The sequence below is a fragment of the Cololabis saira genome, chromosome 24 (assembly GCF_033807715.1).
Source record: "Cololabis saira isolate AMF1-May2022 chromosome 24, fColSai1.1, whole genome shotgun sequence".
NCBI classification, from domain to species: Eukaryota; Metazoa; Chordata; class Actinopteri; order Beloniformes; family Belonidae; genus Cololabis; species Cololabis saira.
The window spans coordinates 23,617,961-23,631,151 of NC_084610.1; the positions used below are offsets into that span (position 1 = coordinate 23,617,961).

Consider the following 13,191-nt stretch of genomic DNA (forward strand, 5'->3'; position numbering starts at 1 on the left):
TAACCATTTCACGTTATTAAAACGTTCCAGTTTTACATTATTCTGACGATTTCTGAAAAAACCTTGCAACCACGAGAAAGCAAGAGATTATATACATTTACTGAGTGAATATTATGAAAGTGAAATATGTATTGCTAGAAATGTAATCAAAACGCATTTCTATGCAGAAACTAACTCAAAATATTGATTTTTTCCACAGTGTGTCCAGCAACCAAAAATGTAACCATTTCACGTTATTAAAACGTTCCAGTTTTACATTATTCTGACGAGATCTGAAAAAACCTTGCAACCACGAGCAAGCAAGAGATTATATACATTTATTGAGTGAATATTATGAAAGTGAAATATGTATTGCTAGAAATATAATCAAAACGCATTTCTATGCAGAAACTAACTCACAATATTGATTTTATTTCCAGCGTGTCCAGCAACCAAAAATGTAACCATTTCACGTTATTAAAACGTTCCAGTTTTACATTATTCTGACGAGATCTGAAAAAACCTTGCAACCACGAGCAAGCAAGAGATTATATACATTTACTGAGTGAATATTATGAAAGTGAAATATGTATTGCTAGAAATGTAATCAAAACGCATTTCTATGCAGAAACTAACTCAAAATATTGATTTGTTTCACAGCGCGTCCAGCAACCAAAAATGTAACCATTTCACGTTATTAAAACGTTCCAGTTTTACATTATTCTGACGAGATCTGAAAAAACCTTGCAACCACGAGCAAGCAAGAGATTATATACATTTACTGAGTGAATATTATGAAGGTGAAATATGTATTGCTAGAAATGTAATCAAAACGCATTTCTATGCAGAAACTAACTCAAAATATTGATTTTTTTCACAGCGCGTCCAGCAACCAAAAATGTAACCATTTCACGTTATTAAAACGTTCCAGTTTTACATTATTCTGACGAGATCTGAAAAAACCTTGCAACCACGAGCAAGCAAGAGATTATATACATTTACTGAGTGAATATTATGAAAGTGAAATATGTATTGCTAGAAATGTAATCAAAACGCATTTCTATGCAGAAACTAACTCAAAATATTGATTTGTTTCCCAGCGTGTCCAGCAACCAAAAATGTAACCATTTCACGTTATTAAAACGTTCCAGTTTTACATTATTCTGACGAGATCTGAAAAAACCTTGCAACCACGAGCAAGCAAGAGATTATATACATTTACTGAGTGAATATTATGAAAGTGAAATATGTATTGCTAGAAATGTAATCAAAACGCATTTCTATGCAGAAACTAACTCAAAATATTGATTTTTTTCACAGCGTGTCCAGCAACCAAAAATGTAACCATTTCACGTTATTAAAACGTTCCAGTTTTACATTATTCTGACGAGATCTGAAAAAACCTTGCAACCACGAGCAAGCAAGAGATTATATACATTTACTGAGTGAATATTATGAAAGTGAAATGTGTATTGCTAGAAATGTAATCAAAACGCATTTCTATGCAGAAACTAACTCAAAATATAGATTTTTTTCACTCAAAAATGAAAAATGTCCACCGTGTTTGTTAACTCAAAATATAGATTTTTTTCACTCAAAAATGAAAAATGTCCACCGTGTTGGTATCACGGCCAGAATCTTAAAAGTCACGTGACTTGGACGCAAAACGAATAGGCAGAAAAATGTAACAGTTATACATTTCAAGCGCTAGAAAAATGTAACAGTTATACATTTCAATGGCTAATATTGTAACCCCTCTACGTTTTTGCACTTTGGACCAACGTAGCCAGGGTACGTTTTTATATGAGACTGGGTTGAAATACAATAACATTATGTCAGCCTTAAAAATGGGTGATATCAATCTACCGAACATACTGGTAGGCCAGTAGGGACATACTGGCCTAAAGATATGGCATGATATCATTGATAATGCGCCTATTCAATGGAATGACAACGTGGGTATCGGGTGGTTACTACGATAACTGACCAGGTTAGGTTCAGAGAGTCGGTTACTACGGTAACTGACCAGGTTAGATTCAGATAGTCTGTTACTACGGTAACTGACCAGGTTAGGTTCAGAGAGTCTGTTACTACGGTAACTGACCAGGTTAGGTTCAGAGAGTCTGTTACTACGGTAACTGACCGAGAGCTTAAGTTACCTCTCTTTGTGAAACAGGCTAGAGTTACCTCTCTTTCTCTGGTTTGAGTTACCTCCCTTTGTGAAACGGAAAACTCAGAGTTTCCCTCATTTCAGGGTTAACAGACTCAGAGTTTTCACTAAATTTTAAAATACTCCTGCTAGTGTACAAATCTCTTAACGGGTCAGGCCCAAAGTACCTCTCTGAACTGCTTCTACACTATGAACCCCCTAGACCTCTTAGGTCATCAGGGACTGGTCTGCTAACTGTTCCTAGGACCAAAACAAAGCATGGCCAAGCCGCTTTCTGCCATTATGCCACATATAGCTGGAATAAGCTCCCAGAAGACCTAAGATCTGCCCCAACTTTGCCTATTTTTAAAACTAAGCTAAAGACCCTTATGTTTACTTCTGCTTTTAACTGCTGCTAAACCACAGCACTTTTTATCGACTTTTAGCTTTTATTTCTTCAATTTAAATGTTTTACTTTATTTTTTAATCTTACTGTTAATGTTTTTATTGTGTTCTGTATGATGTTGATCGTAATTCATTGTTGATTGTATTGGAACGTTTTTATGTAAAGCACTTTGAGCTGCTGTGTGCACGAATTGTGCTATACAAATAAATCTGATTTTGACTTTGACTTAAACCTGCTTTGTGAAACGGACCCCAGGTCATGACCAGAATGACAAGCAGGACTTCTTCATCCTGCTGCTCCATCTGATCAGTCAGCTGTCACTAATTAATCATTCATTTCATCAACAGTTGTTCATCATCTTCTGTGTGTTTGTTTCCTCATTTTCATCATCAACATTTACAGATAAATTACAATTCAGCATCATCATCATCATCTTACATGCTCCACATAGATGAGAATTAGAAACGTGATGGCAGCTTTATTTCCCTTTTCTTACTTCAACACATGTGTATTTATATTTAGTTTTACGCTCTGAAAACCAGAAAAAGACTTTATTTGTTGCACTTATTTGTTGTCTTGTTGTCACCTGGATGAAATGATATTAACAGACTTATTAAGACATGATAGTAAAAACCTAGAAAAAGATGTTTTCCATGTTCAGAGTTTTATATTTGTTAAACTTGTATTTGTTGAACTGAAATATAACGGTAGTCAAAGGAAGCCAACGTTGGTTTGACTGATTTCATCCACAGTAAGAAGTTATTCAGTAAATGAGCTCTACAGCTCATATGTTGGACGACTACACATTCAGTCTGTCAACTGTTGTCTGTCAGACTCTCTGAGTTTATTAACAGCGTCTGGAGGACATTTCTGAACGTATCAGCTGTTTAAGCTCCTCGTACGTTTCCATTAGAAGCTGTTGTTCACTCGGTGAAACATCAGCAACACTCGTCCTCCATTTGTGAACCAGGACATCTGGGACCGACCTCAAGGTCTGCTTAAGACAGACGTCAACGTGCACGTTCCAGGATTAGTTCAACCTGGCTTCACATAGCTGCACCTCCTCATCCTGGATCGTCTTCCTGCAGCGGAATCATCCAGGATCAACTCAGGAGGAGATGTCAAGCCTTTCTCACACATCCTGGACTTCTTCTTTCTACTTTCATGCAACAAACCTCCCAACTGTCCCAGAAAAACTACACCAAGATGATCAACCATGAAATTAATCCAACAGTGGAAAACATTTGAAAAAGCAGCAGAGAAAAGCAGCTGGAGATGAAATCTGGAACACAATATGTAATCCTGGATCAATCTGGGAACTTTATATTCAGTTGGTTTCTTAAAAGACCTGAAGATCAAGATATAATTGACATTTTTCTGAATAGAATACTAATTATAAATATCACATTTCTTGTATTACCTATTTAAAGGAGCTGTATGTAAGAGAAATAATAAAACGAATCATAAAATGACCCCGATATGTCAACAGACATTTAAAAATCATGTTCATTTCAAATGCTTATGTCACTGACAACAGCACTCAAGCCAGGATATTCCAGTTTAAAAAGAGGAGTTGCAACCCTCAACTGATGTTTATGTTGTCATTTTTTGTTTTGGCCTGAAGCTCCACCCTCCACCTATCTCCCAATCACCAAGTCAGTATTGTTTCTGAAGCTCCACCCTCCACCTATCTCCCAATCACCAAGTCAGTATTGTTTCTGAAGCTCCACCCTCCACCTATCTCCCAATCACCAAGTCAGTATTGTTTCTGAAGCTCCACCCTCCACCTATCTCCCAATCACCAAGTCAGTATTGTTTCTGAAGCTCCACCCTCCACCTATCTCCCAATCACCAAGTCAGTATACTTTCTGAAGCTCCACCCTCCACCTATCTCCCAATCACCAAGTCAGTATTGTTTCTGAAGCTCCACCCTCCACCTATCTCCCAATCACCAAGTCAGTATAGTTTCTGAAGCTCCAACCTCCACCTATCTCCCAATCACCAAGTCAGTATTGTTTCTGAAGCTCCACCCTCCACCTATCTCCCAATCACCAAGTCAGTATTGTTTCTGAAGCTCCACCCTCCACCTATCTCCCAATCACCAAGTCAGTATAGTTTCTGAAGCTCCAACCTCCACCTATCTCCCAATCACCAAGTCAGTATTGTTTCTGAAGGTCCACCCTCCACCTATCTCCCAATCACCAAGTCAGTATTGTTTCTGAAGCTCCACCCTCCACCTATCTCCCAATTACCAAGTCAGTATTGTTTCTGAAGCTCCACCCTCCACCTATCTCCCAATCACCAAGTCAGTATTGTTTCTGAAGCTCCACCCTCCACCTATCTCCCAATCACCAAGTCAGTATTGTTTCTGAAGCTCCACCCTCCACCTATCTCCCAATCACAAAGTCAGTATTGTTTCGGCATCCGGGTTGCCAGCTCGGCTCTAATTATCGCAGCCATGGCAGCCTACGTTCCTGCTGCATTCTGCAGCCTACCTGGCAACCTCTGGTCGGGGGGAGGAGGGGGAGGGTACACGCCGCTCAACAATATTTTGAAAGTGACTGCAGTTCCAGTTTTGGCCATTTCTTACAGACGGCTCCTTTAAATATTAGAACAAATTTATTTTTATTTTTTCCAGTTAATACTTGTTTGTTCAGATGTTTTATTCCAAATTCAGACACATCTCTGGTTCTTCAGTTGTTCCTGTCTGACACATTCAGATGTTTAGTTTTTATGTCATAAATCAGAAGAGGAAGTTTAAGGAGAAACAAACTGCTGGAGGACTAAAGCAGAGAAGAAGAAAGCAGAGCAGTCAGATGGTCAGTGTGGATCAGCAGGAGATCAGCCTGATGTCTGCAGGTTAGTGTCAACACAACTTTCACATCACATTCATCTGAACACACAACTAAAACATGTCTGACCTCAGAGTCTCCAGTCTGCAGTCTGGACTCTCCAGGAAACCACACAGATGTTTCACTCCTGAATCCTGCAGATTGTTGTTCCCACTCAGGTCCAGATGTTTCAGATGGGAGGGGTTGGACTTCAGAGCTGAGCCCAGAGAAGAACAGCTGATCTCTGACAGACCGCACCTCCACAACCTGAATAACGAAGAAACATGTTGACGACTTTTAATCACAGACTGCAGTTTAAACTTCAACTCCAACTTTCAGAGTTTCACTTCAAATGCAACCAAACATCTCTTCCAGGAGAAAAGAAAGAAATAAAACTTCTGGACATGTTTAATTAAATTAAGTATACTTAATTAACCTCTAAAGGGACCTGATACAGTCGGAGCAGGATTAATTAAAATGATGTTTTCTGAGAGCAGAAGGATAAGATACTATAATACTTTATTTTTACTCACGTGTCATTTATAATTTGACTTCACTTGCAAACACCTAATAATTCTGTTAAAACTGAGTTCATCAATAAATGTCTTACTTTTAGTGAAAGATAAGAATGATTGAATTCTGTATATTTATCAGACTAATTCAACAAATTCTGAAGTCTGAGTGAAACTAAACATCAGGTGGTTCTGTATCGCTTGCACTTGAAAAGTCTTTGGTTGAACAACTAATGAGCTGCTTGATTAAAGGACATTTCTGAATGAAACCCACACGGGTGGATCTAAGACACACTTCCTGTCAGGATGATGACTCTGACGCTCCACCTGTAGTGCAGAATAACAAGCAGGACTTCTTCCTCCTGCTGCTCCATCTGATCAGTCAGCTGTCACTGATCAATCAATCATTTCATCAACACTAGTTCATCATCTTCTGTGTGTTTGTTTCCTCATCTTCATCATCAACATTTACAGATAAATTACAATTCAGCATCATCATCATCATCATCATCTTACAGGCTCCACATAGTTGAGAATTAGAAACGTGATGGCAGCTTTATTTCACTTTTCTTACTTCAACACACGTGTATTTATATTTAGTCTTACGCTCTGAAAACCAGAAAAAGACTTTATTTGTTGCACCTTATGTCTTGCTGTCACCTGGATGAAATGATCTTAACAGACTTATTAAGACATGATAGTAAAAACCTAGAAAAAGATGTTTTCCATGTTCAGAGTTTTATATTTGTTAAACTTGTATTTCACTAGCAAGGACCACGCCATCAACAGGATACGTTTAAATGATTTATTGATACGAAGATGATGACGATGACGATGGCGATGATGATGGCGATGACGATGACAATGACGATGATGATGATCTAGGAATCGGTCGATGCGTTGTGGGGAAGCTAGTAGGGAATCTGCCGCAGCGCCCGGGCAACGACGAACCCCCAAAACCGTGGATTATTTAAGGAGATGAGACTGAGCGGATCTGAGGTCGCTAAGATCTGAGCGAATGTAGCGATGATAGTTGGGAGGACCATCGGCCCACGGGCTGTATGAAGTGCTCTGGGATACGTAGCGGGAGGCTGAAGTGGCGGCTCCGATCCTAAGGAGTGACCGGAGTAGTGCGTTGGGGAGATGCCAGATAAGGAGAGTATATGGCGGAAGCGATGGTGAAACCAGAACTGGTGACGACTGTCCTGACTCGGACGCAAGGATCTGTCGAAGATGTGCTCTGTGTTTTCCAGGAAGGCAAGTAGTTGGCAAGGGTCTCAAAGTATTCAGGGGCGTCTTCGGGATGAGAAACGAGAAAGAGAGTCGGTGATGGTGGTGGAGTGACCGGGGACATGTGCTGCATGGAGGATAAATAGATGTATGGCTGAGTGCCAGACTAGACGGCGCATGAACGGCATGATGGATGTGGAGTTGGAGCGTCCTTTATTAATTATGTCGATACTTATCGATATGAAGATGATGGCGATGAATGATGATGGCGATGATGATAGCAATGACGATGATGATGATGGCGATGATGATGGCGATGACGATGACGATGAAGATGGCGATGAATGATGATGGCGATGATGATGGCGATGACGAAGGCGATGACGAAGGCGAAGACGAAGGCGATAACGATGACGATGGTGATAACGATGCCGATGACGATGGCGAAGATGATGGCGATGATGATGACGAAGGCGATAACGATGACGAAGGCGATGACGAAGGCGATGACGAAGGCGATAACGATGACGAAGGCGATGACGAAGGCGATGACGAAGGCGATAACGATGACGATGCCAATGATGATGGCGAAGATGATGGCGATGACGAAGGCGATGAAGATGATGGCGATGACGATGACGATAACGATGATGATGCCAACGACGATGCAAATGACGATGGCAATGACGATGATGATCTATGGTTCGGTTGATACGTTGTGGTATTCGTTTGCATGCTCTGAGGGCCATCCTGCTGCGAACCATCTGCCATCGTAAAGCCCCCAAAACCGATTGAAGGAGCAGCATCAGTGTATGGATTGATGTCGTGGGGGTGAGCCAGTTGGTCATCATGAAGAAAGTGATCCCCTTCCAGGTGGCAAGGAGGTTGAGCCACAACGAAGCTCGGCACGGCTCGAGTTGTCTGGGGAGATGGGAGACAGAGATGGAACAGCGGAAGCGATGGATGGCAAGTGGGAGGTGAAGGCCCGCCCTTGGGGAATAATGCGCATGGCAAAATTGAGGTGGCCCGGGAGGGAGAGGAGTTGGCGTTTGGTGCAGCCTGGGGCTAAGAGGAAATAAGAAGACCGATTAATAAGAAGACCGATACGGTTGAGCTTTTCGGTTGGAAGAGAAGCCTGAAACAGATCCGTATCGAGAGTGATACTGAGGAATACCGGTGCCAGAAACCCCAGCCGGATCTAGCTGCTGTAGTGGCATCCCAGTGCCAGAAACCCCAGCCGGATCTAGCTGCTGTAGTGGCATCCCGGTGCCAAGGACCTTGGGGAGGGAGGGAGGAGATTGCTGGTGTGGGTGGAAATCCGACCTGCGACGACGGCTATGGGCTGATCCGGATTGTCCGCGTCCTCTTCCCTCTGATGGCGGAGGTGGGCTGGAAGACTGGAAGACGGTGAGCTGCAGTGATGCCGGATGTTCAGAAGGGATGAACCGGGTATAATGTGGAGGACTGAAGAGACAGAAGTTTCTGGGCGGCTGTCGGGCTCGGGAGAGCGGTGTTTCGGGCACGGCGGCGGCTGAGGAGTTTACCTCCTCCGAAACATGGCGGGGTGTGCTAGCATCCCGGTGCTAGTAACGCCGCTGAATTAGCTGTTGTAGTTGCCGCAGGTGGGCTGAGGGGGGTGCTAGCATCCTGGTGCTAGCGGCCCCGGCTGAGTTAGCTGTTGTAGGTGCTGGGGGTGGGCTGGGGGGGGCTAGCAACCCGGTGCTAGTTACCCCGGCCCCGAAGTTAACTGTTGTAGGTTTGTTTGCGCAGGTTTGGCCGGAACCGGAGAAGTGCGGGAAGCGAAAGCGTTGGGATGACGGGCGGCGGGACCAGCCGCGGACGGGGAGAAACGAGCAGCTGCCCGCGGGGCCGGAACGAGTCGAGGAAGAAAACCGGGCCGAAATGCGGTGGGAGGGAGGCCAGGCACTGGCCGGAACTGGGGAACGGCGGGAAGCGAAAGCGTTGGGATGACGGACGGCGGGATTAGCTGTGGACGGGGTGAAATGAGTAGTTGCCTGCGGGGCCGGAACGGGTTGAGGAAGGAAACTGGGTTGAAATGCGGTGGGAGGGATGCCGGGTACCGACATCACGATGCCGGTGGCCCCCAACCGAGGTAACCTGTTGGGACTGATGGAGCTGGGAAGCAGAGGATCCTGGCAACCCGGTGCCAAGAGCCCCTTCTAGCGCTGGCGGTTGAGGTTGCTGAATGAGCATAGCGGGGGTTTCTAGCGTCCCGGTGCTAATAACCCCGGCTGAGTTAGCTGTTGTAGGTGCCGGGGGTGGACTGGGGGGGGGGGGGGGGGGGGGGGGCTAGCATCCTGGTGCTAGCAACCCCGGCCGGATCGCTGCTGTACTTGCTGGAGGTGGGCGCTAGCAACCCCGGCCGGATCGCTGCTGTACTTGCTGTAGGTGGGTGCTAGCAACCCGGTGCTAGCAACCCCGGCCGAAGTTAGCTGTTGTACTTGCTGGGGGTGGGCTGAGGTGGGAGCTAGCAACCCCGGCCGAAGTTAGCTGTTGTACTTGCTGGGGGTGGGCTGAGGTGGGAGCTAGCAACCCCGGCCGAAGTTAGCTGTTGTACTTGCTGGGGGTGGGCTGAGGTGGGAGCTAGCAACCCCGGCCGAAGTTAGCTGTTGTACTTGCTGGGGGTGGGCTGAGGTGGGAGCTAGCAACCCGGTGCTAGCAACCCCGGCCGAAGTTTGCTGTTGTACTTGCTGGAGGTGGGCAGTGTAACGATGGAATTGTTTATGTTTCTACGCGGACGGCTTAAGGTGAAAGACCGCTCATGTGTAGGTGAGGTTCCTGCAATGAGGCAACGTTGTTCGGAGATTATGTTTAACGAGAATGTTAATAAAAGACCTTGTGAGTAAAGGTAATGCTCAACGTCCGGTTTGTACGATCGCTTCTCTTTTACTATTGCGGTCTATGGGAAAAGCTTTCGGGGCCCCATGGGATGAATTTTTTTTTTTTTTTTTTTTTTTTTGCGAGCGCAAAGAGCGGCGCTTCGGGCGACGGCTGAAAGTTTTTTTTTTTCCTCGGGATCTCGATCGGCTGGTGTTTGCTGGTGATCCCGTGCAAGCTGATCGTTGTCCGATGGTGATCGACACGAGATCCATGCCGGCCGTCGGACCCGCCGGAGCGTGGCGACGCCGGGGCCGGTGGATTGCGCACCTGCGGCGCTTCAGGCATGGCACGGCTGAAAGTTTTTTCTCCTCCGGATCTCGATCAGCTGGTGTTTGCTGATGATCCCCTGCAAACAAGTCTCATCCGATGGCGATCATGACACGAGATCCATGCCTGAACGGGTGAGTAACGATCTGAGATACGAGCGTGTAGTAGTGTTGTCATGCTTGCGGTTCTGGTTCGGAGAACGAGAGTGAACGTGCTGCAGAGACGAGAGCGAAGATGATCTGAGGGTTAGGCTGGTATTTGAAGGTTTGCCGGAAGAGGCGTGGTGCCGGAGGAGGCGTGGTTGAGGCGTGGTCCTGCTCCCGAAATTCGCTTGTTAAGCTCCAATTGTTGAACTGAAATTTAACGGTAGTCAAAGGAAGCCAACGTTGGTTTGACTGATTTCAGCTACAGTAAGAAGTTATTCAGTAAATGAGCTCTACAGCTCATATGTTGGACGACTACACATTCAGTCTATCCACTGTTGTCTGTCAGACTCTCTGAGTTTATTAACAGCGTCTGTAGGACATTTCTGAACGTATCAGCTGTTTAAGCTCCTCGTACGTTTCCATTAGAAGCTGTTGTTCACTCGGTGAAACATCAGCAACACTCGTCCTCCATTTGTGAACCAGGACATCTGGGACCGACCTCACGGTCTGCTTAAGACAGACGTTAACGTGCACGTACCAGGATTAGTTCAACCTGGCTTCACATAGCTGCACCTCCTCATCCTGGATCGTCTTCCTGCAGCGGAATCATCCAGGATCAACTCAGGAGGAGATGTCAAGCCTTTCTCACACATCCTGGACTTCTTCTTTCTACTTTCATGCAACAAACCTCCCAACTGTCCCAGAAAAACTACACCAAGATGATCAACCATGAAACTAATCCAACCGTGGAAAACATTTGAAAAAGCAGCAGAGAAAAGCAGCTGGAGATGAAATCTGGAATACAATATGTAATCCTGGATCAATCTGGGAACTTTATATTCAGTTGGTTTCTTAAAAGACCTGAAGATCAAGATATAATTGACATTTTTCTGAATAGAACACTAATTATAAATATCACATTTGCTATTACCTATTTACATGTTGGATCAAATGTATTTTTCTTATTTCCCAGTTAATTCTAGTTTGTTCAGATGTTTTATTCCAAGTTCAGACACATCTCTGGTTCTTCAGTTGTTCCTGTCTGACACATTCAGATGTTTAGTTTTTATGTCATAAATCAGAAGAGGAAGTTTAAGGAGAAACAAACTGTTGGAGGACTAAAGCAGAGAAGAAGAAACCAGAGCAGTCAGATGGTCAGTGTGGATCAGTAGAAGATCAGCCTGATGTCTGCAGGTTAGTGTCAACACAACTTTCACATCACATTCATCTGAACACACAACTAAAACATGTCTTACTCCAGAGTCTCCAGTCTGCAGTCTGGACTCTCCAGGAAACCACACAGATGTTTCACTCCTGAATCCTGCAGGTTCTGGTTCCAGCTCAGGTTCAGATGTTTCAGATGGGAGGGGTTGGACTTCAGAGCTGAGACCAGAGAAGAACAGCTGATCTCTGACAGACCGCACCTCCACAACCTGAATAACGAAGAAACATGTTGATGACTTTTAATCACAGACTGCAGTTTAAACTTCAACTCCAACTTTTAGAGTTTCACTTCAAATGCACCAAACATCTCTTCCAGGAGAAAAGAAAGAAATAACACTCCTGGACATGTTTAATTAAATTAAGTATACTTAATTAACCTCTAAAGGGACCTGATACAGTCGGAGCTGGATTAATTAAAATGATGTTTTCTGAGAGCAGAAGGATAAGATACTAAAATACTTTATTTTTAGTCACGTGTCATTTATAATTTGACTTCACTTGCAAACACCTAATAATTCTGTTAAAACTGAGTTCATCAATAAATGTCTTACTTTTAGTGAAAGAGAAGAATGATTGAATTCTGTATTTTTATCAGACTAATTCAACAAATTCTGAAGTCTGAGTGAAACTAAACATCAGGTGGTTCTGTATCGCTTGCACTTGAAAAGTCTTTGGTTGAACAACTAATGAGCTGCTTGATTAAAGGACATTTCTGAATGAAACCCACACGGGTGGATCTAAGACACACTTCCTGTCAGGATGATGACTCTGACGCTCCACCTGTAGTGCAGAATAACAAGCAGGACTTCCTCCTCCTGCTGCTCCATCTGATCATTCAGCTGTCACTGATCAATCAATCATTTCATCAACACTAGTTCATCATCTTCTGTGTGTTTGTTTCCTCATCTTCATCATCGACATTTACAGATAAATTACAATTCAGCATCATCATCATCATCATCATCATCATCATCTTACAGGCTCCACATAGATGAGATTTAGAAACGTGATGGCAGCTTTATTTCCCTTTTCTTACTTCAGCACACGTGTATTTAGGGCCCGAGCACTTGCAGTGCGAAGGCCCTATTGTATTTGCAGGAATTTTTATTATCATTAGGGCCCGAGCACCTTCAGTGCGAAGGCCCTATTGTATCTGTAGGAATTTTTATTAGGGCCCGAGCACCTTCAGTGCGAAGGCCCTATTGTATCTGTAGGAATTTTTATTAGGGCCCGAGCACCTTCAGTGCGAAGGCCCTATTGTATCTGTAGGAATTTTTATTAGGGCCCGAGCACCTTCAGTGCGAAGGCCCTATTGTATCTGTAGGAATTTTTATTAGGGCCCGAGCACCTTCAGTGCGAAGGCCCTATTGTATCTGTAGGAATTCTTCGCGTTATTAGGGCCCGAGCACTTACAGTGCGAAGGCCCTATTGTATCTGTAGGAATTCTTCGCGTTATTAGGGCCCGAGCACTTGCAGTGCGAAGGCCCTATTGTAATTGCAGGAATTATTAGGGCCCGTGCACCTTCAGTGCGAAGGCCCTATTGTA

General features: G+C 44.1%; 1 protein-coding gene across 1 annotated transcript in view; it reads right to left on the reverse strand.

Annotated features, from left to right (window-relative positions):
• The window catches only part of LOC133425279 (NACHT, LRR and PYD domains-containing protein 12-like), a 110,625-nt gene that overhangs the window by 9,950 nt on the left and 87,484 nt on the right, over window positions 1-13,191 (reverse strand). The window contains exons 15-16 of the mRNA XM_061716035.1: window positions 11,678-11,854; window positions 5,456-5,632 (exon numbers count right to left, since the gene is read on the reverse strand). Coding sequence (XP_061572019.1) covers window positions 5,456-5,632; window positions 11,678-11,854 — 354 coding nt within the window. The remainder of the gene's footprint in view (window positions 1-5,455; window positions 5,633-11,677; window positions 11,855-13,191) is intronic.